Source organism: Lepidochelys kempii, chromosome 4, assembly GCF_965140265.1.
Source record: "Lepidochelys kempii isolate rLepKem1 chromosome 4, rLepKem1.hap2, whole genome shotgun sequence".
NCBI classification, from domain to species: Eukaryota; Metazoa; Chordata; order Testudines; family Cheloniidae; genus Lepidochelys; species Lepidochelys kempii.
The window spans coordinates 50,334,900-50,361,358 of record NC_133259.1 but is presented as its reverse complement, the minus strand read 5'-3'; the positions used below and the strand labels follow the sequence as shown (position 1 = coordinate 50,361,358).

General features: G+C 39.7%; 2 protein-coding genes and 1 long non-coding RNA gene across 6 annotated transcripts in view; 2 read left to right on the top strand and 1 right to left on the bottom strand.

Annotated features, from left to right (window-relative positions):
* Positions 1-683: 683 nt before the first annotated feature.
* NDUFC1 (NADH:ubiquinone oxidoreductase subunit C1) lies at positions 684-4,972 on the top strand. 2 transcript variants are annotated; one of them, XM_073341159.1, is made up of 4 exons: positions 690-952; positions 2,678-2,781; positions 3,838-3,926; positions 4,823-4,972. In XM_073341159.1, coding segments are annotated over exons 1-4 (255 nt in total). In that variant the 5' UTR covers positions 690-891; the 3' UTR covers positions 4,824-4,972. The 2 variants fall into 2 exon arrangements, with proteins under 2 accessions (XP_073197261.1, XP_073197260.1); XM_073341160.1 differs by lacking the exon at positions 4,823-4,972 and having other exon boundaries at positions 684-952; positions 3,838-3,927.
* Positions 4,530-26,459, bottom strand: part of LOC140910397 (uncharacterized) — a 59,786-nt gene continuing 37,856 nt past the window's right edge. Inside the window, exons 3-4 of the long non-coding RNA XR_012158568.1 lie at positions 22,733-22,808; positions 4,530-5,601 (exon numbers count right to left, since the gene is read on the bottom strand). This is a non-coding gene — a long non-coding RNA (uncharacterized lncRNA). The remainder of the gene's footprint in view (positions 5,602-22,732; positions 22,809-26,459) is intronic.
* The window catches only part of MGARP (mitochondria localized glutamic acid rich protein), a 43,726-nt gene continuing 26,465 nt past the window's right edge, over positions 9,199-26,459 (top strand). Inside the window, exons 1-4 of one of the 3 annotated variants that reach the window (XM_073341157.1) lie at positions 9,199-9,511; positions 12,217-12,320; positions 13,495-13,600; positions 18,785-19,015. In XM_073341157.1, coding sequence (XP_073197258.1) covers positions 9,340-9,511; positions 12,217-12,320; positions 13,495-13,600; positions 18,785-19,015 — 613 coding nt within the window. In that variant the 5' untranslated portion in view covers positions 9,199-9,339. The remainder of the gene's footprint in view (positions 9,512-12,216; positions 12,321-13,494; positions 13,601-18,784; positions 19,016-26,459) is intronic. The other 2 variants (XM_073341156.1, XM_073341158.1) reach the window with 2 other exon arrangements.

The window sequence follows — 26,459 nt, the reverse complement described above, 5'->3', positions numbered from 1 at the left end:
TAAGGCCCCAGCTACTAGAGCCATGCGATTATGTGAGATTTGTAAATGTAATGATTTTTAAGTCAGTAGTAGATTTTGGGGGGCCTGACATGATTTGTGAATGCTTGGGTTTGGCACTGCTATGCCTCCCACTTTATTCTGGGAAATTATTTCTCATTGGATGGTTAATTCTGTCAATTTGCTACTCTCTAATTGAAGGTTTCAAGTGGAAAAATACAGAAGAAAATGAAAAGGTGCAGAGATGGTGCTTAGAGGATGAGACTTGTAGGTTACAAAAGGAGGCCAAAAAATGAGGATGATTTACTTTAACACCAAGTAGGTGATGAGTTAGAGAAGAGATACTCAAAAGTAGGAAGGGTGCAGTGAACATTGATTTGTCCCTCTGCTTTGAATGGTAAATGAAAGGGTAAACAATAGGGGGGCATGGAAATCAATGCTGCTTTATATAGTGTGCAGCCGGTGAGGGACATTCCTGGGGGCCAGTTGCTGGGCACCTGCCAAGTGCTTCATTTGTAATGAAACAGGTGCCAGGGCTCAAGCAATTGCTTTTACATTCAAATATGATGCAGCAAGCCCAGAGGTGGCGGGGCTATGAACTACCGAGCCCTGGCACAAATTAAACACTGCACCCATCCACCGAGTGAGGCGGGGCCGCCAGGCAGCCCATGAGCCCCGCAGTGAGAGTGCCAGGCTGTTGCCTCAGCAGCCCGGCAAGGAGAGGAGTGAGGGTCCCTGCGAGAGGAGACGGCCTGGGCGGGCCGCCACAGCTCTCCCGTTTCCGGGCGCTGTGCTAGGGCCTCTCCGCAGCAGGGGGAGCCCTAAGCGCCCCAGCCCCGCCTCTGGGCGGCTCAGGCCGGGCTGCGGCGGCGCGGGCGAAGCTGGGCCGGGAAGATGGCGCCGCCGCTGGGGCTGGTGAAGCGGCTGTTGCTGAGATCCGGGAGCCTGAGCCACAGTGAGTGCGCGCGGGCCCCGCCCTGGCGGGTATGGCGGCTGGGGAGACCGGACCGCAGCCGCGGGGAGGGGAGGGGAGAGGAGCGGCGGGCCCCTGCCCGGCCGCTGTCTCCGCGGGGAGGGCTGGCGGCCCCCCGGCTTGGGGCTGGGAGTGACCTTCAGCCTCTCGCTGGGCCAACGCGCGCCCCTGTCCCTGGCGGAGGCGGGATGCGGCTGGCAGGATCGGTGTGGGGAGAGTCCCCCCATTTGGTGCCTTGTGTCCTGTGTCGGCTCAGCGGAGGGCGGCCGCGATGGAGGGGGTTTGCACGGTAGGTGCCTGCCCGCGACATAGGGTTTATCTTGGATTTAGCCCTTTCTTGCCTCCGAAGGTAGGTGATCAGACTGGGGGTCCCCTCTTTGGAAGAGGTTTGGAGAGGGTGCGCATTGACGGGATTTGCCCGTTATATTTATTCTGTGTGTGTCGTTTCAATGCCCATGAGCCCATCTGTTAAATGGGGCTGGCTGGGGCCAGCTGCGGACACACACAAACAAACGACCTTTCCTGACCCCTCTCCTCTGGTGCCTGTAAATCCCAGAGAAGTTCTGTACCAACTCCCTGCCAGACTGTCCTTCCTCTATATTCTCACACATACCTTAGAACAGACAGAGGCAAATCTTAACCTGCTTTTGCCCTCAACCTCTTACTGCCATCTGTGAGCTGGCTCAGGTTAACAATACGGCCTATCTCATAATATTAGGATTAAGTTTTAAAAATATTTTTAATTTTTGCATATAACATTTATAATAGTGAAATCCCTATCCTAATCCCCCTTTATATTGAAACACTTAAGGTGCTTTGAGAAAACTGGATGAAAGAAGTTATAACTTATTTATTGTCTTTATTACTTTGAGCACCAATCACCAGAGCAACTAGGGTGACCAGATGTCCTGATTTTATAGGGACAGTCCCAATATTTGACGCTTTGTCTTATATGGGTGCCTATTACTCCCCACGCCTGTCCCAATTTTTCACACTTGCTATCTGGTCACCCTAATAGCAACAAGGCACTTATATAGAAATGCACAATATTATTGCCTGTATTACATGGAGCTGTTTTTATTTCACACACACATTTGTTTCTAGGAAGGTTTTCTTTGTTATCACCCTTTAGCTTAGCCAGGTTTTATTACTTTTATCATCAAAAATAATTGGTTAACCTCTCCCTGAGTATCTTAAATTCCTTCCCCCTGAAAATGCACATCTTCTCACTCTTGGTTGCATTTTTACTTTTTGACTCTTGAAGTCCTGATTAAATAATCTTCACCATAATAAAGACTTTTTCCCTTTCTCCTCCTTGTGATGATTAGATCTAATACACAGTGTGATGATATATGTAGGGAAGTGGTGGAAGACCCGTTGCTTAGGACTTCTAAAGTGAGACAACTGATTGAGTAAAATATAGTCAGGTACAATCCTATATTCCCAGAGGGATGGAAATAGGTAATTTAGTTGGAATTGTGTTATCGTTGTTGCTGCTCATCCTTCCCTTGATGAATCCCTGTGCTCAATGAATGATCTTTGCAGAAATGGGTGAAATGAGAGGGCTGGAAAACCATTTACACTGGTAATATAGTTTTTCAGAGAATCTTTTATAATACAGATCAGACAAGACTGTCATGAATTGGTTTGATAATCTAATAGACTTGACAGAAACTAACGTGTGTGTATGAAATTCCTGTATTTTAGCATTGACTCGTTCTGCATTCATTGCAAGAAATCCTGACCATACTAAACCAAACTGGGGAAAGGTTGGACTGACTTTTGGCACTGCTGCAGCTCTGTGGGTCCTAGTAAGTATTCTCACATTGTTACACTATACTTAACTAGTCACTAGAGAAATCTTAAGACAGGGGCTACTGTTAAGAGAAGGTTTCAGAGTAGCAGCTGTGTTAGTCTGTATTCGCAAACAGAAAAGGAGTACTTGTAGTCTCTAGGGTGCCACAAGTACTCCTTTTCTTTTTGTTAAGAGAAGGTTGTATATGAATACCGATTCATTTGCTGTAATGGATAAGATAACCAAAGGAAACGTCAAGGTTTAAGAAATACACGTAGATCAGATATGTCTCTCTGAAGCCCCAGGTAGTTTGTAATATTCCTTTATAAACTAGAAATTCATGAAGCTATTCCTCTTTGCTACAACTTTCCAAACAACCATACACTGAAGATTTGATTTTCTACAGATCTACCAACTTCTCTCCCAGACAACGGGTGGGCATGTATATATTTGTGTAGATGTGTTTAACAGCATTTTCTTTTCTGCTCCAAGAGAAACTAGACATGCTTTAGGGAGGGGCTGTAATAAAACCTTATTTTTCTTTTAAATATATTAGGAAAATCATAATTTTATGACTGGATCAGACACTCCTATTTTTGCTACTTTAAAGCTTTGTCCTGTCTACTATCAGGGCAGCATTGTGCAAGGCACTGCGCAAATTCTTAAATAAAATTTCTTTCCTGAGAGGCATCATAGTCCAGGATAGTGGCAAGACATAGTAGGTGGAGGGAGAATGTAGTAACGGTAAAATGAACATGTTGTGCAGAATAAGCAGCAGTCAGAGAAATGTTTCACTGTTCCCAATTTGTCCAGTATCCGGTGTCTTGTCTATCAGTGATCAGCACAAGATGATGCTGTGGAAGGTGTAAGAAACCTCCCTGTGGGTAGTAGTGGGATAATCTTTCATCCCAGGGAGTCTCCTCCTATCTTTCGATTGTCAAACACCGACTTACATCCTGAATCAGGAGATTTTATCTCTTCCAAAACTTACTTTTATTTATTTTTACAATAATGCTGGTTCCAGCTTGCTGCTTCCCCATATGGCTTTTTTAATCATATTGTCACCTTCTAGCTCTTCAAGCAACATAATGAAGATGTAATGGAATATGAAAGGAGAAGAGAAGAGAGAGAGAAACATGATGCATGTACAGGATGTTCATAGTAAGTATACAAATACAGACTGGTAATACATAGACTGATATATCTCTTTTTAGACAAGCCTACCTCCTGCAAGGTGCTTACTGGCCTGTCTTGCCAATTAAACAATGAGAGTTGTCTGTTCCTCTTCTTTCCTTGTTTCCTACCCGTTACTCACTATCCCCCATTCCCTAACTCAACCCCTCATTAAGAATTTTAAAAAAGAAAAAAAGTCCAACACAAATAATAACTAAGATACCTGTGCCAATTCATCTGTGTTTGGCTTTTAGATTGTAAGCCCACCAAGTCCTGAATTCTCTTTGTGCATGTATGTGTCTGAGCGTTTGTATGATGGTCAGGACAAGGGGGCCTCAGTCCTTATTGAGCCCTATGGCCAGTACCATAATATATATGTTTTGATAATAAGGTGTCCGAAGGAGCTGTTCAGCTTATTGTAGGATCAGGCCCACAATAGAAATCAATATTTTCTTAATTTCACATATCAGAGAATTTTCCTGTGCCTTGTATTTTATATAGCTTGGTACATAGAGGATACCAAAACTCTAAATCAATGCATATGAATTGGGCCATTTGATTTTTTTTAAATATAAAGGTAATAGCCCTCATAATGCTGATCAGAATATTTCACTCATAATCTGTGTTTAAATGTAATTTATTTACTTTACTGTTACAAAACACATAATTAACTGACAGCTATGGGTTCAGAGCAGTTAATATGCAGCTTTAAAAGAACATTTTTTGTTGGGAAACCCCACAGTTGATGGTCACTCTTTCAATTTTCTATAAATGCCTCTACTATGCAGCTAAAAATGGAATGAACATAGAGAAAACATTTCATCACACTTACTGAACGTATTTAATTTTTCATGTCAACCTTACAAGTATGTTTTTTTTCCTAGGTTGACAATATGCTCTAAGAAGTGATTGAGTGATAATTGTAATCCACAAGGAAATGATGAACAGGGTATCAGAATATATCTGGATATTTATCTGTTCTGAATGTTTTGTACAGAGCACTGTGAAATAAACAGCAATTAATATGGAAGAAAGTGGTTGAATCTCTTTTCTTGCTGTATGTGTTTTATTCTGAAGACTAGCAGAAAGTGTGTTCAACTGATATTTCACCTTTGCATAAAATCAGTGTTACTGTTTCAGAGTTAATGATTTTTAATTTTTAAGAAATCATTGTGCTTTTGAGATTACCTCAGTTATTCTGAAAGGTGGAGTTCAAATAGCACTCTCTCTGAATTTTTATATGTAGCAAATTGCTGAAGTCATTAACTAAATCATTTCAGTCACTAACCTTTAAAAGTACAGAAAATAAACCATATGACTTTCATAAGTGTTGGGGATTCACTTAGAAAAAGTGAATCATGCTTCATGAAAGAAGAGCACTAACAAAGTTGCAATCTGTATATAAATGCTAAAATGTGCATTTCAGGGTTTTTAACCTTGTGAATATTGTACATTGAAAATAATTTCTTCTTATAAGTCTTGTTTGAAATTCCAGTTGGCCTTGGAAGAGTTGCTTCAGGAGCTACTGCAACTCACATTTACACATCTGCATACAAGCTTGAAGTCATTCTTAGAGTACTAGTGTGCTTCTCCAATCTTGTCTGCTCTGCAAGATGCACACTGGGTTCATTGTCCCATAGCAAAGATGTAGACCTTCATTCAGCTAGGAGAGAAAAACCAGAGGTATAGTCAGCCTTTGGATTTGGTGTGGTGGATGTTTGGAGCTTTTGCTTTCTAGGGCTTTTTGAGAAATGCTATGTAAATTACAGAAATGCTATGTAGTGTCTCTTTTGAAGGTCATGCAATATGGAATGAAGGGTTAGTCTTAACTTTGAAGTTAGTCTGATCTGCCCTACATCCCCTGTTTTAGAAGTGCTCCATTGAGAATCATGAAAGCAGAATTAGCCTTCAACAATTCTGTATGGGAGGAAAGGGAGTTGATGATTTTTTTTACACTAATTTTTTGGAGACTGATTATAAATAATATTTATCTTGAATCATAAAATTTGAAACACACACTAAATCAAGCTCTTAAATTAAAAGTTTAATAGTGCAAAGAGAAACATACTTCCATGTTTTTCCCCTTCATGAGTGTATATAGCACAGGGGTGGGCAAACGTTTTGGCCCGAGGGCTGCATCTGGGAATAGAAATTGTATGGCGGGCCATGAATGCTACAGTATTGGGGCTGGGGTGTGGGAGGTGGGTCAGAATTGGGGCTGGGGTGTGGGAGGTTGTGGGTGTGGACTCCGGGGTGGGGCCAGAAATGAGTTTAGGATGCAGGAGGAAGCTCCAGGCTGGGGCGGAGGAGTGGGGTGCGGGAAGGGGTGCAGGCTCCGGTTGGGAGTGTGGGCTCTGGGGTGGGGCTGGAGATGAGGAGTTTGGGGTGCAGGAGGGTGCTCCAGGCTGGGACCAAGGGGTTTGGAGGCGGGAGGGGGATCAGGGCTGGGATTAGGGTGTGGGGGGGTGGCTCAGGGGTGTAGGCTCTGAACAGTGATTACCTCAAGCGGCTCCCAGAAGCAGCAGCATGTCCCTTCTCCAGCTCCCACACAGAGGTGTGGCCAAGCAGTTCTGCAGGCTGCCCTGTCCGCAGGCACCGCCCCTGCCGCTCTCATTGGCTGCAGTTCTCAGCCAATGGGAGCTGCAGGGGAGGCGTTTGGGGCGGGGGCAGCATGTGGAGTCCCAGATCCTTTAAATTGCCCCCTGGGGAAGCCGGACTGCCCCCGTATGGCGCACTGGCTCTTGCCGGTACACTGTACCGGCTTACTTTCACCTCTGCATACCAGTCTACCCCTAAAGATATCACATGTTCTCTGAGATAGGATGGTGACTCAGAAGTCTTAAACGGATATTTGGTGGTCTGTAATTGTTAACATGTTCTTGCATTAAATGATAAAACATTTCAAGACCTCTATTTATGTAAGAGAATAGTTTCCTCCTATTTAAAGGCTGCTGAGGGTAAAAATGGGTTTGTGAGGTTTTTTTATTTTAAAAAACTTATTTTGATGTAGAGAAAGTGTGAAATGGTTTTTTCATTTAAAAGAGAAAAAGGAATGGGGTTATGGTTTCTACTTGATTTTTCTTTACTGTATTAAGTCTTCTCTCCCTTGATGACTAAGGCATTGTCTTTCTTTGAAAAATTACAGTAGGGTAACTACATCAATTTTTAATTTATCTATTAGACTGGGGTGCAAATGGTTAGTATAATACCTAGACCTTTTGCTTTACACAGTATCATTATCCGCATTTTTCAGATGGGGAAACTGGGGCTGAGAGGTGAAGTAATTTGCCCAGGATCACCTAGTAGGCCAGAGGCAGAGTAGGGAATAGAACCCAGCTCCAGGGTCCTAGTCCAGCACCTAATCCAGTGGATCATGCTGCCTGTAGATGCATGTAACCATTTGAAATCAGTGAATCTCTTTAAGCATGATTTAAACTGGTTAAGTGCATCAACATTATTAAGGGTTTGAATTAATGTAACTAGATAGATTTTAAATCTATCTGGTTACACCAGTGCATACGTCTAATCTAGTCCAGTCTTAAAAGAATTGCAGTGGAAGCCCTTGAAGGAGCAAGGATGCCAAGTCTCAGAGAAAGCTGTGATTTTAGCTGTTTGAGTTAAATAGATGCTAACATTAAGAAGTTAATCAGACTGAATTAAAATAATTTCCTGTTTCAACTAATCCAGTTCTTATTTCCTTTAAACCTGTGTTGTCATAAACCTACTATTTTTGCAGTCAGCCACCAACCCTTTTATGAAATTAAGGTCAGACAAAACCTGAATTTCTGTAAGTGGAACAAATCTTTTTGGGTGTATGGAAAGGGCTTTAAGTTTGCTTGATTAATCACAGAGCAACAAAGGGTACAGAGCTATTTTGTTTCCTTTTCAGGTCATAGTTAAGGACCTTATTTGTGTGACAAGCTCTATTGCCTTAAATGAAGACTACTCAACCCTACTGAAAATTCCAGCAACTCCTTTGTGATTATCCAGATAATCTCTTTCTTCTGTGCCCTGTTTCTTTCAATCAGATACAGGTATAGAAATCAGCAGTTGTTACCTTGTTCCTAACATACCTCTGAACCTCCCAAGACCCAAACTTGGGACACTATGTGACAAAGACTTGCAATATAATATTTATGCATGAAATTTAAAATGCTGTGGGATTTTTTTCTTTACTAAAATAACCTTTATTTTAATGTAAATTTTCTACAAATAAAGAGGACACCAAATCTGTGTGAAATATAGGAAATTGGGACTAAAATGAGTGCTATCACTCAAAATGAGGGACACTGGGGAAAGATGGTTCTCCAGTGAAAAATCTTCAAGGAACCTTCCTATTTGGGCCATTCGCAAGGGCTGCTGCATCAACCCCTAAAACTGATCATCACATGTCTTTCTGCATTCACAGAAACCTGGCCTAATAGAGATTAATCTTCTGTGCGTTTGGGAGCCATAGATCTAGATCATGTTCTATTCCTTTTAACTACAGGTCAGTGTTCATGAAGCAGCATTGGTCCCTATGCTAAAGTTATAGAATTTTTTTCAGATATTTGACTTCTCCAGAAGGTGTGGAGTTCTCAAAGGGTGACAATAATTAAGTTTGACCACGAGGGTTGAGAATTGGCAGTATGGGGCCCAGCTTGAAGTTCTGCTGTGACAATATTTAGCTGAAGGGTGGTTAAGAAGAAGATTGGGGGCCAAATCTGGATGGACAGATGCTTTTGAATAGACCATGAAATCTTTTAATTTTTCTGAGTCTGGACCTTGACAAAAAATAGATTACCTTTGATTTAGCTGATGGAACATAGTACTACTCAACCTACTGTGGCATAAATAGCAATCATAGGGTGGGAAAATTTCAAACTATATTTTGTTTCTCTAGCACTGACTGCAACAAATTGCAGCAGAGGATTAAAATAAAGTAAGATAGGAAACTGGAAAGACCACCCAACCCTTCTTCACAATAAGTAAACCTATGGTCTTCAAGAATCTTGCATTCCTGGCTTTTAAATCGGTTAGACCTGACTAGCAAAATCCTACATCACAGACATGAGAGATCCCTTGTGTGCTGGAGGATTTGTGTGTGTGTGCGCGCATTATTCAGATTACAACTTTTTAAAAAACCTCTCCTCTAATCACCCTAGCCCTTTAGTTATATAAATGACTCCCAATGGGAGAGCTCCCGATCCCCCAAGGACTGGTAGGTCCGCACGGTCCGTGCGTGGCTCGTGACTCAGCCGTCGTGGGGTCATTTCACGGACAGCGGAGAGGAGGAAAGGAGCCGAGGTGCCGGTCAGAAGGAAGGGATGCTGGGCCCTGGTTGGAGAGGTGAGGCCCTGCCCCGGGAGGAGGAGAGTGGGCCGGGTCTGCTCTCTCCCCTCCCACCTGCTCCCTCCCACTCATGCGGAACCGCTGCCTCCTTCCCTGGCTCAATCCCGCAGCTTCGCTCTGCCCAGTCGCTCCGTGCAGCCGCCGCAGCGCAGCCACCATGTACGTCTGCAGGGCTGCCTGGCAGGCGCTAGCCGCTCGCTTGGCCAGCGTGTCCTCCACGGCCACCCTTCTCAGGAAGCATGGTAAGAGCGCCGGGGAGCCGAGCGCATGGGGACGGGGCGCGGACGGGCTGAGCTGCGGGGCAGGTTGGGGTAGCGGTCAGACAACAGCGATTCATAGTCACGGCTCCGTTCGGTCATCTGCAGCCCCCGGCTGGGCGAGGAGGTGAAATCGTGCTGGTGAAGGGCGCCCCGCGCGTGCCTGTTGGTGAAATGCCCGGGGAGAGGAGAAGTGAAGGTCACAGGTGGGGAATGGAGCCCAGCCGGGGGTAAGTTACAGCTCAGCCCCGCCATCCTCCTGCCAGGTCCTGCAGAGGAGGAATGCCAGGCAGAGGTAGGAACGAAACAACCGGCTCCAGGCCTGGAAGCTGCTCCTTTGACATATCTAGGTGTCGCCCGCCTCTCCCTGTACCGTTGCTATTTGCCTGACCGAGAGGTGTCGTTCAGTCTTGAGCTACCGGATCCTTCTGCGCTGATTTTAATTTCTATGTCGTGCTAAACACTGAGGGTAGGGTGGGTTGGGCTATTTTTTGCTGAAGAAGAAAAGGGGGGACACGAGTCTATAAATATGCCAACTGAGCATTGTGAGGGTGTTGTGCAATTGAAGCCAGACGTCCTCAGTCTGCGCCCTACAGGGATCCTCAGTGTAACCAGCTGACACAAATACAGGAGATTGCAAACAAGGTCCAACGATTTTGTGAATAATTTGGAACTCTGAATGTGGCTGGGTTGGAATAACGAGCAAGAACAGAATTTTCATGTGGTTCAGCATCAAAACCTGCTGCCTCCAGCCAGCGTTGATCCATTTCATTTGTTGTTCCTGAAAATTTAGATGCATTGCAATAAGCTGTGTGTTTATCTGAGTGTATGCACTTGCTATGTTAGGTTATATTTTGGCCTTATAACCTTCTCTTTCCCCCATATGTCTCTAAAGTCCATGTAAAGTTATCTTGGAAGAACAAAACTTGTTTTAATTTTTTAAAGGTAATGATTAGCAACTCAGTGATGACACCTTGGTGCTTGCTTAGGGAAGGAGAATAAGTGATAAGGATAGAAATTTAAGATTCAAGTAGCCAAAGGTGATAGCAAAAGTTTGCTTTGAAAAATACATTCCCCTAGTCTTCTCTAGTAATGACAAATATTTTGTGTAGAGTAACTGCTGTGTTTAAAAACAACTGGTCTATTGAAGATGACCAAGTCTTCATAAAAAACAAAACAAAACTCAGTTTATTCTTGACTTTTTTCCTATAGTGCACTTCGCTGCTTGATCTTCTGAGTCAGTGGTTCAAATGTGTATTCCTCCTCTTCACTCAAAAGAAAATGCATTTATATATTTAGATTAGAATGGTTTTTGTTTGTTTTGTTGTAATTTGAATGAAAATAGTCAAGAAGAGGCTCTGAGTAGTGTCCAAACTTCAGCTTTTCTCTCTGAATATGACAATACAATTCAGTCTGGTACATAGCAGTGATACTTTTTGACACTTCCGGAGGTGTATAACCCGTAGCAATGCCTCTCAACGATACTGAATATTTTCATCCTAACTGTATACTTTCATACAAATAACACACAAGCCACGCTGAGAATCCCTACCCACAGAACACTGCAGCAACCGCTTGCAACAGAGCTTCATCAATATTTATGCATCAGATTCCTGCACCAAGAGAACAGTCAGCATAGCATGTGATGAGACAAATGCTGCTAGACATAATCTGGTACATGATGGTAATAGTTTATTACAGAATGAGGCTATTGATTCTTCTTCCAGACACTGGTGTGTATACAGCTGCAGAAATGACTGGACAATATACATAGATTTTGAATTGCAATAGACCCTGTGAATGTATGATTATATTGCTTGAGTCCATTTTGAGGCTTGAGTCCATTTTGCCTCCCTAAATACCCTAGTTACAACTCTGACGACAGAACAGCTTTATATTTATTGAAAGATCTTTAAAGAACATAACACTTAATATATATTATTAATTTGGGGTGCAGTTACAGAGTGCAGTTAAAATCTTCATTAGGTCACAGTAGTATGTATGGTTTTTTCTAAGCTCTATTTGACATTTAAACTGATGTGCAATAGAATTCCTTGGCGGTGCCTGTTGGATCTACATCTGGGTGAGCATCAAACCACCAGAACAGACAAAAACAAACCCAGCTAACAACGCTACTGTTCCCTATAACAAAATAAATTTCAACCACTACTGATAACATGGTGTAATACCCCACCCTTTCTTAACCCTTCCCAAATGCCTGAGAGACAAGGCCTTGCGGGATGTCCCAGACTAGGACTCTTGGAGTGACCTCCAAGTTTGAGCTATCGGGACCAGGAATATGTAAATCTAAAGCCAAGGACTCCTCCCAGAGAATGCACAGCCAGTAATCCTTCCTCTTTAAAGTGACAGGGCCCAGTGCCTCTGTTGATTACAACTATGGCAGAGTCACAAAGGGACAGTCATTCTCACACATAAGTGTGTTCCATTTAGGGCTTCATAGCTTAAATTAATAGACAGCCAGTGCACATCATGGACCACACATGTAATGTTCTCATAGTGAGATACTCCTCTTAGCAAGTGTGAAGCTACATTTAGTTAAAGTACTTGCTTAATTTTCTTTGTTTTTGCCAGCTGACTTTGTTTCAACTTTCTACAGATTCATCACTCTGCATCTCAGATTAAAATAAAGTGCTAATAAAATAACAGAAAATATCTAATGTTTTATACAGCACCTCTTCGCCAGATGTCATCTGGCAGCGTCCCTGGCTCTTCTGGAGAGAACCTGATTTACTATCTGTTTGCTGGTGTGGCGTGCACTGCTGGTGGATATTATGTAAGTGCCTTGTGTTTTAAGAGTATATGAAAGACGGGGAGATGTAGCATGATCACGTAATCAAACATGGACTTAAAATATGAAAACAGAGCTCCTTGGTGAATCAAGCACCTCTTCTCTTTCCATACCAGGGAAATGAGATGATGGGTTCTGGATAATTAAATTTCAAGTTGGCGGGGGGAAGGGAGGGAAATCTCTTGTCCCAAAGTAAAGCTGAATTTCTCTTTTGGAGATTCTTGAAGTGGGAATTTCATACCAAATGATGCTGTTCTACATCGGCAGTGAGATAATGTAAAAGAGGTGTACAGAAACAGAGAGAGCAAGCTTTTTCCTCTTTCTGTGTTCTTGGCTAATAAGAAAACAGGTATAAAGATTACAGGCATGTCTGAACGAACCATGTTTGGGCCCAGTTCAAGACCCATTCTCCTTTGAATAGATTGCTCCCTGAGGACACATTTTTTTTGAAGCACCGATGTCAGACTATAACAGTCTTCTAAATACTTCAGTTCTGTGAATGTGTAGTATTTTCATGATGGAGTGATGCATTTTTTTTATTCCCCCTTTTGCGAAGTCAGTTTCCTCCCGCCCCCTCAGTCTTTCACGCTTTTTTTCTTCCACTTCATCTCGCTAAATCCTTCATTTCTCAGTTTCTTCAGCCATTAATTGCTGCCTCCAAATATAACAGCTTCTGGTGGGTGAATGGAATCTATCACTCAATGAGTATTCAAAAATATACTCATTTTATTATTTTCATTAGGCTTAATTTTCTACTTCAAGTGGTTTGTAATGATTTCTACTGCTGATTGACAAGTATTTTTTATTAAATGAAGACTGAGTCAATTTTGACCCCCACATTTAGCGTTTTTATAAAGCATAAAGATTAACAGAAATATTTCCTTGTTTTTAAATAGTCACCTCCAATTCCTAAGCGATGCAGTATTGTGTGAACGTGAGACTGACTAGTTTGTTTCCACTTTGCAAGGGGAGAGAAATGCAAAATTTAAAACTAAAATTTGTATGATTAACTATTTAAAGCAGATTTACTTTTTTAAAAAAATAATCTAAGGTGGCCTTTCAATATAGGGAAGAACACTTGGTTAAAGTATGATATATTTTTTTTTAACTTAGTAGTAGAGCTGTGGAAATAAGTGCAGGTATGTAATTTTATTTTCAGGCCTACAGAACAATCAAGTCAGACAAAAAGAGGTACAATGAACGTATCCATGCTATTCAGCAGAGTAATACAGCTGAGTGGAAACCAAAACCCTGGCCACCCCAGTGTAAGTTGTGGTGTTTTTGTTTTGTTTTAGTTTTTACCATGTTTCTTTCAGCACACAAGAATTCTGCAAGAAATGGAGCTTATTTCTAGACTAGACAGTCAGACCTCTACCATACTCTGTCTCCTCCACAGTCCGTAGCTTTTTACTTACTTTATCAGTTTAAATCATTCTGCTGCTGTTTAAACTGCAGAGAAAAAAAACTTAATGAGAAGACAGTGAATCTGGTAGGTACCCCATTAGAAAAAATCCATTTGAAAGGAAATGGTTAACAGAGGAACCAGTAATAGCAGACAGGGTGATAGAACTTGATGACTGAAAGCTTAATTAAAGTCGACTAAATGAATAATGCTGTCAAAACCAGTTCTGTCCTTTTGTTTGTTTGTGAAGCAAAATTATGTCCTTGTCCTGGTCAACAGTTTGGCTCCAGGCCATACATTAGTGAACACAATTGTACAGTCCGATCTCAGCAGGCTGGGGGGAGGGAAATTTGTTTAAGTTTTCAAAATACTGTGTATAAAACCCATTTCTTCCTCCTGCCTTCTCGCCTCCCAAGCATTGGCTTAATCTTAACATTAAACTAACTGACATAATTTAAATTTACAGCCAATTTAAGTGAACTAGAGGATTACAGAGGTCTGTTAGCTTGAGCAGAGACATCATTCTTCTTGTTCTTTAACATTATTATTGTACAGAAGTTTATAGTCTTTTTTCATTAATCAGTTAGTTTTCCATCTATATTAGACTATGTTTTTCCCCTGGTGTGTACTTTGCCCATATTTATATGTGCTGTTTCAGATATTGGCCTATTTGTACATGCCCGGGTTCGCACAATGTATATTGCAACCTAATACTACTAAAATTAAAAAAAAAAAAGATGGTGGGGAGGGAAATTAGGCTAAAAATGACCCGAGGTTTTAAATGCAGTTCCATTATGAAAAATAACTGTAAAATGGTATTGTAGGGATCCATATATATATATATATATATATATATATATATATATATATATATATATATATATATTGCTTGAATTGCCAAATGGGCTCAGCTCACAAATAGAGAGATGGCACTTAGCTGGTATATGTGATTTTTGTGGCTAAAGTTTGCTGAATACAACTGAATACATACAGAGAGCAGATTTCTGGAGTAAGAAAGCACCATCTTGAAAGTCCCATTTCAGAACAGAGGCATTCTTAAAACTGATTGCTTCTGTAAAGGTTGATTCCCCTCTTGAATTGTACTGGATTGCTATTACTTTGCGAGGGAAAGTTATATCCTACTTCCTTCACTAGTTCTAAAGTTTAAGAGTAAAGGATTTTAACACTACTCTTATAAATGATCAAATATGTATATTTCTTTCCTATTCTTAAACAACTGGAAATGGTAAGTTTTTAAATTTCCTCTCTAGGTGTTAGGACTTGTTAGTTTAAATACAAAAAGCAAACAAACATTGGCAGGCTCTTCCCAAAATGTAAGTCTTTATTTGATAAATGTGTGAGAATTTAAAATACTTCTGTGATGAGACCAAAAAAGATGTTGCCTTTTCCTGACAATATTGGGATGGTCTTAGAGTAATTTTATCCTGAAAAGCCTGATATCTCTACAGAGGGGTAGACAGTCTAGCAGTGGCAAGTAGAACTTCATAAGGTAGTTAACTGGATTCTTTCTCTGAAGATTTGATTTTACAAGGTGCTGGGGCTTTTGGTCCTAATCCAGCAGAGCATGCATGTGCTTAACTTTCAGCTTGAGTGTGATCCCACTAAAGTGAATGGGCCCACTTCAATGCTTAAAGTTAAGCATGTATTTGGATTGGGGTCAGAGTACTTTATACCATATAGGATCAAGCCTTGATTTTGTAACTATCTTCAAGATCCTTTCCCACAGCTTTAAATCTGTACTATATAATACCTAATATCTTTCATCTCCTGGATGTATTTCACAAAGATCTGATGAAGCGGTAAAGTGACCATCAATGGAGGATGCTCAGATACTTCTCTTCTATTGTTTGTCAGTTCACAACTGTCCTCTTCTTTAATGACCATGCCCATTAATAAATTAACTTACATTCTGAAACCTCTCTCCAATCTCTTTCCCAGAATCACACTCCTGACTCTGAATGTCAGCCTTGGGATTTTCACTTTTAATTCAGCATTCAAATAGCGGTAACTTCAATTTATAACACAAATCCACCGTTGAATCAGCTCTCGCATTTCTACCCTTTCTATAGCTTTTAAAATTGTTCCTCCCCTTCCATTCTCCATGCCCCCCAAATTCTTCTCCCATGTTCCCTAAACTGGCTTCTGTTCCCTTCTATCTTAGAATCCCCTAGATTAACATTTTTCATTTTCTCAAATGTCTTTGCTCTCTCTTATTTTTTTCTTCTACGTGTAGTCCTAATCCTGTAGTTAGCATGTGTCTCATCACAGAGCAGTGCTACATGGCTTCCCCTCCCTGCCTCCACAGAATCAGCGCCCACAACTTCGCCACCCTCACCTCCTTTGAGTGCAGTTAGTCATACTTATTTTTCACAGTGCTTGTTGTGGAAATAACTAATTAGAGAACTGGTGAACCTGCCACTCAGAAGAACATAAAATCTAACCCTTTAAAGCTAGGTGATGCTACGGGTAGTGACTTATTTGAGAAATTTCTGCTTTTTTTGGGATGTTGGGGAACTGTACAAAACAGTGGACAGAGGTAAACACATCCCAGTACACTCTCTTAGCATGATACAAATAATAGTTATATTTACTTACTATTATTAATATAACATGGAGAGGGCAACCGTGTGGCTAGAAGGACTGGAATTTACAACCAGGGAATGGATGGTTAGGTTAGAGGGAGAATTTCCTTCACTTTCTCCCAGGCATTTGTCTTTTCTTTTCCATAAAGTAACCAATGTCATTTTCCCTATTAAATGTTTTTTTCCAAAAATACTCAATTCTCAGACGGCACACAGCCCTCCCAAAAAGAATTTGTACAAAAAAACCTACAAAATGGTCAAAAATATCAAATGCTTTTTTCAAGTTCATTTTTAATTTGGTTATTTGAAAACTTGAGAAATTGCAACCAGCTCTAATAACAAACCTTTTAAACTCCTATTGGTCTATAAACCACACTTTAACAAACACAGAATGTAATAGTGGGTTTTAAAGTCTCTGGGAGGAGCATGAATAGAAACAATGGTGGAAAATCTTAGGGAATTAACTTATTGTGAAATGAATGTTTGCTGCAACAGAATACACTTCATTTTTTATCCTCTGAGTGCATGTATTTGCTTATGTGTCCTCCTTTCTTGTTCTAATGTGCCCCCCTCTTCAAACTTGTTTCTGATCTGCTTTTTAGTGGTAATTTTCTCTTAATTTAACATTTAATTGTAAAAGCTGATTCAGCCTTTCTAATCATTACTCTACTTTTACACTTTCCAGAATAAAATACAAGGGAAATCTGTCTTTCCAAACCTGAGGATGTAAAATACAAACAAAGAGATAATCCTTCACCATTGCATACCTCGCAGCCTACCTTGGGATGACTTTATGCCTTCTACTGTAAAACTTCACACTTGTGAGACTTAAAAAATACTATCTTTACATTTGCAAGGCTCAACCATATTGAGCTACTGAATATATCCTGTAGAAGGCAACTTTGAGATTGTTAAGGAGCTGGCTGTTTTGAATGAATGCACTTGTATATTATTTGACTGTCCAATAAAGTGTTGAGCTTGCCTGTTACTCTGGTCTTTGTGTGATAAAGCTTAGTTTGTTGGAAAGATACTGAGGGACACTTAAAGGGACACAGTCAGGTAACTTGATCCTATTTATTGTGAAGGGGTTTTTTTTGTCTTGTTTTTTAACCAATGGAATCAAAATTTGTTTGAATTTAAACCCAAACAATGCCTCCCTGTGCAAGTGCATGAGAACCAGGGAGTGAAACTGACTGGTCAGTTTCATTCACCCCTTCCCCCGCACCTGTTCTCATTCTCCTATCTGAGTGAAATGCAAAGAGTAAGTAAATGGCATATGGTCCTCCCTTTTAATCCAAAGTACTAACATTTTTAAAAACAGGATTATTTTTTTAGCCAGACAATGTCTCTTTAAGCTTTTTTATTTTTTCTCTCTCTTCCTGCTTGTAACTATTATACAACTCTTTCAAGTTCTGTTCTGCACCTGATGAATTTGGTGTGAGGGTTAACTAACAACGAACACATGGCATACTTTTTCATTTTGCCAACTTGTGTGATGTGTATGCATGTTTGGTTTTTGTGCATGTACATGTGTGTGTTCTCCTTTGCATGCCCTCCTACCTTGGACTGTATTCATCTGAATTATTTTTTTTAATCCCATTTGAGGCTGAACTAGTTCATTCTATGAGACAACATGGGGTTTCACTGCTTCTGAACAATTTTATACGCAGAGATGCTGGTAAACCTCAAACAGAGAGAGCTCAGGTTTGCAAACAAGAAAATGATCAGTTGTAAGTGGCTGCATGCATCTCCAGTGTCTCTGGATGATCAACTATGGTTTAGTGTTTACAAACTTTTCTCCATTTTACACACCTAGTTTTTTAATAAGTGTTTTTTGTTGTTTTTGTTTGTCCCATAGAGTGGGCTTTACTTTCCTTAATTATTTATGAATGCCATTTCTTTTGAACTGAAACTCTGAATGGTGCTAAACTGCATAAGAGCTTCTAAGCACGAAAGTTAATGTGTTGTATTCGATGTTTAGATAATTTCATCACTGGGTTCAACTGGAATGTGGACTCTGATCCTAATCCCAAAGAAGTCAATAACCATTTTCCTATTGAGTCCTTCAATGAGAACAAGTTTGGACCCATAAATCTTACATCCCTCTGGCATGGTTTCAGTTTGTGTGTGCACGCTCATTCTATTATTTTCTTTGTTGTCAACCACTTGCTTTAAGCCATATTTTCCTTTTCATTATAGTGACATGGTAGTAAAGCTAAGCTAATGATTGAGAATATGGCTTAATGATATTTTAAACATTATCTGATATGGGGACCATAACTTTGAGTTCCTTGACTTTTATATGGAAAATTTCAACCACAAAACAAACAAAATTTTTTCATTTTAAGTTTAAATAAGATGGCGAAAGCAATTGGTGAACTTGTTTTCCTGTTGCATGCATACACTTTACACTTGCTTTATTGTATTAAATAAATCCTTAAAAGGTGATGAACTGGAGACGGCTGAAGTCACTGAAGCAAGCGAGCAGGCCACAGAGGTACCTACAGAAGAAGCTGGAGGACTAACTGCTGATGAATCAACAGAACAGAATGAAGGATCTATGGTATCCACTGAAGCTGAAGGGCAAAAAGAATCACCAGTTGCAGATGCATCCTCTGCTGTGGAAGAAGCACGGCAGGAAGCCACTGCTAGCTTGGAGGCTGCCCAAATGCAAGGTTAATTCATTATTATTTTTTTAAAACAAAAACAAAAAAATATTTTACTGCAGGGAGTTCTGTACTGTTCACAACGAATAGTGTAGTATTCCTAGTGGAATTAACCTGCAGTGAAAACTAATTCCATCATCTGCTTGACAAATCACGAGCTTTGTTAATTGTACTCTCAAGTAGTGTACTGCAGTAATCTTTTTTTTTTTTCTTCTAAAAGCATAGCACCTGGGGCACCAGAGTTGGTGCTTAAGACCATTAGAATGACTGGTCCTTACTACTTCTACATTCCATGTCTCTTCCACATGTTTTTAAAGTAACACTGGCAAATAGCATGACAGGAATACAGATGTGTTAGCGCTCCCTCATAAGGAATTTAAATACTCCGTTGGTTACTATTTAGGCTTGCACATGAAGCATCTAATTCTTTTTATGTAAATAAATAACTATATTTTTACTACACTGCTTGTCATCCAAAAATAAACTTCTCCCTCATTGACTTAAAGAAAATACCACCTTAAAACATTCACAAGAAGACATACAACTGTCAGTTTGATGATCATATGTTACAGTGCAGTAAAAAATATCAGAATTAGGTATTTAATGACTTTGCTGCAGATGGCAAAAAACAGTTTGTTGGAGGCTATTTATCTCGTTAAGTTTCAAGTCTTCTGAAGCTTTTCCCTGTTTGGGACATAGTAGTTATTCACTTAACACGTTTTATTTTCTTTATCATAAAGCAATACAAATGCAAACCAACAAGTACATTGTTGAAATGCAATGATTTTAAAATGAGACTTTATTTAAAAACTACAGAAATAATTTAAATTGATTTTAGTAACATAAATCTTGTGATTGGGCTGGAAATATAGAGCATCTATTTGTCCTGTTCTTCCATAAAGGAACAGCTAATATCAGTAGGGAGACATAAAGCAATCATGATTTCATGGTGGATAGGAAAGTAACATCCACGTAAATCCAAGGTCTTTTGTAAAAAACAGACATATGCACTTGATCTGTTGTGCAGTGTCTCAGTTCCTGTCTTGAAGGGAAGAATTTTTTTTTTAGTCTTTAGTGTGAATGTAACGTGGATGAAAAATACATCGATACAGCTTTCAATATAATTTGCAATGTAGTCTAGGAATATCTTGGGTGGATAGGAGAAGTGAGTATTATTTGTACTATTCCTGGAACTTATCTTGTACTGTTTTCAGAGTAGCAGCCGTGTTAGTCTGTATTCGCAAAATGAAAAGGAGTACTTGTGGCACCTTAGAGACTAACCAATTTATATGAGCATAAGCTTTTGTGAGCTACAGCTCACTTCATTGGATGCGATGTGAGTATGCATGGTACCTCTTCAGCCAAACAAGCTAGCATCAGCCTAATGGAATACATTAAAGCAGATTTCAGAGGTTTTTTTAAATGACTGCCATGTTGTCAATTGTGGTGATTTGAAATGGACTTTTAGTAATGACTATGAAAAGCCCTCCATAAATTAGGTGTGTCGGCTAAGTCTTGCATTCACAATACTGAAGTGACTAGTATAAGACTAGGGCTACTTTCAGCTTTGCTATAAGCAGACACAACTTCATTTGACCTCGCAAGTTGCATCTGCTTACCCACTTTGGCTCATAGAGCATTTTTTACTGACAAACAGAATGCTGAGTTTGTGTGTGTTAACTGCCTATTACTAAATAAAGCAGGGAGGTACATTTTGCACAGGATTTCAAATTGCAGACTTCTGTAAAATCTCTGGATCTGTATGGATTTTTCTTTCATGTTTGAAGAGTGTCTACAGACAATTGTTTGCAAAGCAATCAGTTATGAAGTATATGTATAGAGTAATAAATGTAGTTTAAAACAAAAAAGCAGTTTTCTATTACTCATTCATCTTCAATTCAGTGGGGTAGTCAAGCTCTCAAAATAATAGTGTACTGTTAGATATTACCTGTGTCACTGAGATGTGGTGGCTTGTCTTTAAGTTTTTTTTCTCATCTGATGAATATGTCTGCAATGATTCTTACATTCTGCATATGAAGTAGCAAGTTAAGGAAATCATAAAGCAGAATTAAAGAATAGCCGAGAATCTTTCAAAATCTCCATTGCTATACAATCCTAGCAGACTGGTATTCTAATTCCATGGGAAATACAGTGCAACCTATAATAACATAGGCAGATTAGAGCTCAAGACACACAGGGTTCAGCAAAATATTTACATAGCTCTTCTTAGAAGTTGTATAACTTTTTTTCCCCCTTTTAGCATATGCCCTGTCCTGTTGCAGAAAAATTACAGAACTTCTCTTAAGTCTGTTCTGCTGTTTCCTTTATCTGGATGCAGTTCATACATTTTCCTGTTTTACCTACCTATGTATAGCTGTAGACCTCTTAAATCCTGTGCATCTTACCTATGGTAAATGTAATTGCCACTGTATTATAGATGTGGAAACTAAGATCCAGGTACTTATCTGGGAGGCATTATTCTCTAGTGAATGGGGCGTGAGACTGGAATTTGATGGTCTAATTGTGGACATAGTAATTTTGGATTCCTCATGGTGTGTTATGAGACATACTTAAATGTTTAAGTACTATGTAAGTGCAAATGATTATGGAAGTTGATCAGAGGCAGGTATAGTATTCTTGACTTGCAGCCCTATCTTTTTCAAGAGGCCTAAAGCGGAACGGTACCAATGCAAACCCAGCCTTCCAAATGTTTGATTAAGAGGGACTGAGATCTTGTTTAATTTTGGAAAAAAATGTAATGTTTTTGCAAGGGTTTCAGAATTTGGGATGTGAAACTGCATGAACCAATCAAGGGGGAAAAAAAGCCTTTCACAATTTTCAGCCCTCTCTCTGCTAAACTCTAGTCACAAAATATTACATGGTAGCTGAAAGTTTAGCTCACCACCATGTTCTTACAGTCCCTATGAATAGTGTCATGCTCTCATAGAAGGGTATATCCTGTCCAATGTAGCAACTGCCTGTCCCCTCTTGAATTTGATACATTATGATCTTTACCTTTACTATAATTTGGCACTGAATGCATCTCTAGAGACCAGTTTTATCTGCAAACTGTTAGATAATGCCAAACTCCACTGGTCACTATGTAGACCCTTGGCCAATATAGCTGAACTATACACTGGATCACAAGGATATTCAGTGGTTAAATATTAGTTTCTTCTTTGAGTACATAACTTGAAATTGTATAAAAACTGCAATTCCCTCTTTCCTGGCAGAAGATACAGAAAACACTGATCCCTTATTTGAAATGTTACAAGGAGAAAGTTTTCTAACTCACGTTGATAGCTGTCAATTTCAAACAGATCTCTGATCAAGGACTGGGTAATGATGTTATTGCTCAAGGGACTTACCTGCAGTAAACAAACAGTTTGCATTTTTTTAAATTTAATTTTTCTTTTGCTTTATCAAGCAAGTTCTGGTAACACCATCCTCTGCAGTGTTTTAATGTAGCCTCTTTATTTAAAAACAAACAACTTAGGTTTTGACAAGCTTTCGCTGAATCAGATATAGCAATATTTTCCTTTCAGATGTTTAGGTGTCTACTACTGATAATGAAAAGGCAGACTTACTAAAATACTTGCATATTAAAAAATTATTAGTAAGAAGTACCCTTTTCAAAGCTTGTGTTTGGTAGGTCGACATGCCTCTGCACAGTGTTGCAAGTATTTTTTCTAGGAGGTTAAATACAAACCAACTTTCACTACTTACCATGGGATAAATCAAGTTCTTCTGCCATATAATTGGAAATATAAAGAATCCAGTTTGTGAACATCCATCTTTTAGTCTAGGGTGTAAAAAGGGATATGTAAGGGGCTAGATTCACGTGATTAGGATAATTACAATTTTACCAAGTAAATGAAAGCTAGTTACCAGTCAGAATTCTCTCCACACCCCCAACGTAACCCTTGAGTGGTACCTGTGATACATGGAGACTGGACAGTCAGTCTGTATATTTAACAAGATAACACTATGAAATACGTTGCCTCTAATTTCACATTGCAAGTTTTGCTTTCTCTGGCCCAGTCCTGCAAATGATTTTGGCCACAATGAAGAGCTGATTATGTTTGATTTAAATCAATGAGAGCAGGATGCGGGCCTTAGTTCCGCCGTAGTCAAGAGGAATCTTTTGGGGTCTGGGCCTAATGTTTTAGAGATGCCATGATCGCTCCTCCATGTTACTCTTCTGAGATTGAAAATTACTCTGAACTCCAGTTTTCTGCATAGTAATGGCTGATCATAGAAGTTGAGCTATCAAAGTGCCATATTGTTGTGTGAAACTTGTTGGTATCAGTCTATATTACAATCATGCATTAGATGTTCAGAGGCCATTAAATAAGGTCCATTAGTCTTGCGGTATAGATATTAAACAATGCACGAACTGATAGGACACCATTTGTATTTAAAAAGGAGGACTTGTGGCACCTTAGAGACTAACAGCTCACTTCCGAAAGCTTATGCTCAAATTTGTTAGTCTGTAAGGTGCCACAAGTCCTCCTTTTCTTTTTGCAGATACAGACTAACACGGCTGCTACTCTGAAACCTGTCATTTGTACTAAGAGTCTCATTATTTATGAGAGCATTTGGACTGCTTTTATGCAATAAATATTTACTCCCACTCTGGTATTAATAGCACAGGAGCAGAAACATGTTTTGCTAACTCAGAATAGGCATTAGTTACTATGTATTTTAGGCTTTGACATACCTACTTCCTTCCCATTATTTATCTGTAGATTCAGAGTCAGATAACTAACGTTGGCACAGCTGCTTGTAGGCATACCCGTTTAGCACCACTTTTATTGACAGATAGTACAAAGCGCTTCCATATATTTATTGTGATGGTATAAAGAAAAATATTTACTCTTATCTAGCACTCTTCATCAGTGGATCTCTAAGCTTTATTTTTTTAATCAAAACCTGATTCTTAAACAGATTGAAAATCAACATAAACTGAAAGCCACGTAAACAGCGTGCTGGACTTTAAGATAACTTATTAAAATAGCTAACTAAAAATGTACACTTGAGTACTTTCACAGTGAAACAAAAATGCAAAAAGTTGATGAATAAAAAGTGTTTTTTCTTGTACTTGGCTGCTGTTGCAGACCTACGTATAAGATCTCTTAACCTAACTTCCTGATCTTGCACAGAATTGTAATCCTGTGTTTCAGGCTTCTCAGTTTCTTACCATAGAAATGATTGTGATATCTGTAACTAAGTATTGTTAGGACAGCTCTCAATCTGGGATCAAGTGGGAGGACAAGATTAACTATGGGCTATGGGGCAGGAAATGCTTGAGAGCATACGTCTAAGAATTGGCAAAAGTGGCAAAGGTAAACTACAAAAGCTAAATGTTTTAATCTGAACCTACCTGTTAAGATTGAGCAGTGTTATGTTCTTCATGAAAGGTGAGTACCCTAACAGTCTTAAATATCTTATGGGTTGCAGGCTTTGGCGTATTTCAAAGTGCTTGAACTGGGTTGGGGGAGGCTTGTAGGTAGTTATCCTATACTTCCTCTTACTTTCATTGACTGAAAATAGGAGGAAAAATTCTAAAAATTGCTTATCATAATTATTTGTACAGCACCCAAAATATTTATGAAAGTACAAATGAAATAGGTACATCACACTTATGTTTCCTTCCAATCTGAGTACTGTTTAATGATAACTTACTGAAAATATTGCCCAACACATCTTGTTTATACACTTTTTTCTTGATCTCTATGTGCTTTGTGCTAATGACTGCAGCAACAAAACCATTTCCCCTGGAACAGGCATTTTGCAGAATTTTGTGAGTTCTAAAGCAGTAAATTAGACCAGTAGTTCTCAACCAGAGGCATGCGTACCCCATGGGGCATGCAGAGATCTTCCAGGGAATACATCAACTCATCTAGATATTTGCCTAGTTTTACAACAGGCTATATAAAAAGCACTAGGGAAGTCAGTACAAACTAAAATTTCATACAATGACTTGTTTATACTGCTCTATATACTATACACTGAAATGTAAGCACAATATTTATATTCCAATTAACTTTTTTTATATATGGTAAAAACGAGAAAGTAAGCAATCTGTGAGTAACAGTATGCTGTGACACTTTTGTATCTTTGTCTGAGCTTATGCTCAAATAAATTGGTTAGTCTCTAAGGTGCCACAAGTCCTCCTTCCTTTTTGTAAGCAAGCAGTTTTTAAGTGAGGTGAAACTTGGGGTTAGGCAAGACAGATCAGACTCCTGAAAGGGGTACAATAGTCTGGAAAAGTTGAGAGCCTCTGAATTAGACAGTGGAAGTAATTTAATTTTCAATCTTGCAAATGTTTGAGTACAGACTCTCTTGTCAGTTTGGTGTTTTGAGTACTGTCCTTCATGAAGAGGTTTAGGGAGGGTGAGTAAAGTGGGTTTGGAGAGGATTAGTGTGTGAATGTGCCAGTGTTTTCCATGTTAAATGTTTGTGCACTGATTCCATTCAAAGCAACGGGGCTAGATTGCAGTAGACTGGAGAGTCGCTTCTTTTTGTAATAAGGTTCAGCAAAATCTCTGTACACAATGGCCCAAAAAACCTATCTAAGTAAATGTTATCCTTTTGTCTGGTGTGATGTCAACCCCGTGTGCATGTCCACCTTTGTTTTAATGTCGACCCTAATAATGGGAGAAGGATAAACTGGCATTTGAGAACTGCTTGAAGAATATTAGTTGATGAAACTATTGATGTCTTTCATAGCAATTTAAAAAAAAACCCTCAGTCCACTCAGTAGAGTGAGGATGTGTCTTCCTAATCAGGTGAGTGTGACTTGGAGGGAAAACCCAGTTGCCTGCACTTTGGGATCTCTTCCACATTGGATGTTATGGTGAGGGGCAGAAAGGGCTCTGGACTGGACTCAGGAGACCTAGGGTCGATTCCTGCTATCTAACCTTGGGCAAGTCACTTCCTGTCTCTGTGCCTCTCTCTTTCCTCCCCCCAAAGGTCTTGCCTAGGCAGTTTCAAGCTGTTTCATGTGCCCCCTCTCTTCTCTTACCACCTCTGTACTTCATCTGTGCTACTGCAATACACTGACCACTGCTTACCTATTTCTTTTCTCTCTTTCCCTTGTAGTTGAGCCACTGAGTAATAGTGATTGTAGTATAACAAAGTTCCAAATCCTTGGGGGAGGACTCTAGGGAAGGATTTTTAAAACAGAGAGCTTGTTAGAATCTGAAGTTATAAGTTGGATGAATGGTGGCCCAGAACTGAACAGATCTCAGAAAAGGATGATCTAATCAAATGTGAGAAGGGTCAGAGAGAAGCAATAAAAATATTAGATGAATGGGGAAAACCATATGTGAGGAAATATTAAAAAGGCTAGAGCTTTCTGGTTTAAAGAGAAGACCAATAGGTACTACAATGATAGTGGTATAAAATCATGACTTATACAGAGATGGTTGTTTGGGTGCTTCTATTTATC

Bases quoted from the DNA above. Each gene is read 5' to 3' on its own strand.
- NDUFC1 (XM_073341159.1), top strand. From the start codon at position 892: ATGGCGCCGCCGCTGGGGCTGGTGAAGCGGCTGTTGCTGAGATCCGGG. The intron at 953-2,677 runs GTGAGTGCGCGC...CCTGTATTTTAG, and splicing joins ATCCGGGAGCCTGAGCCACA to CATTGACTCGTTCTGCATTC. The intron at 2,782-3,837 runs GTAAGTATTCTC...GTCACCTTCTAG, and splicing joins CTGCAGCTCTGTGGGTCCTA to CTCTTCAAGCAACATAATGA.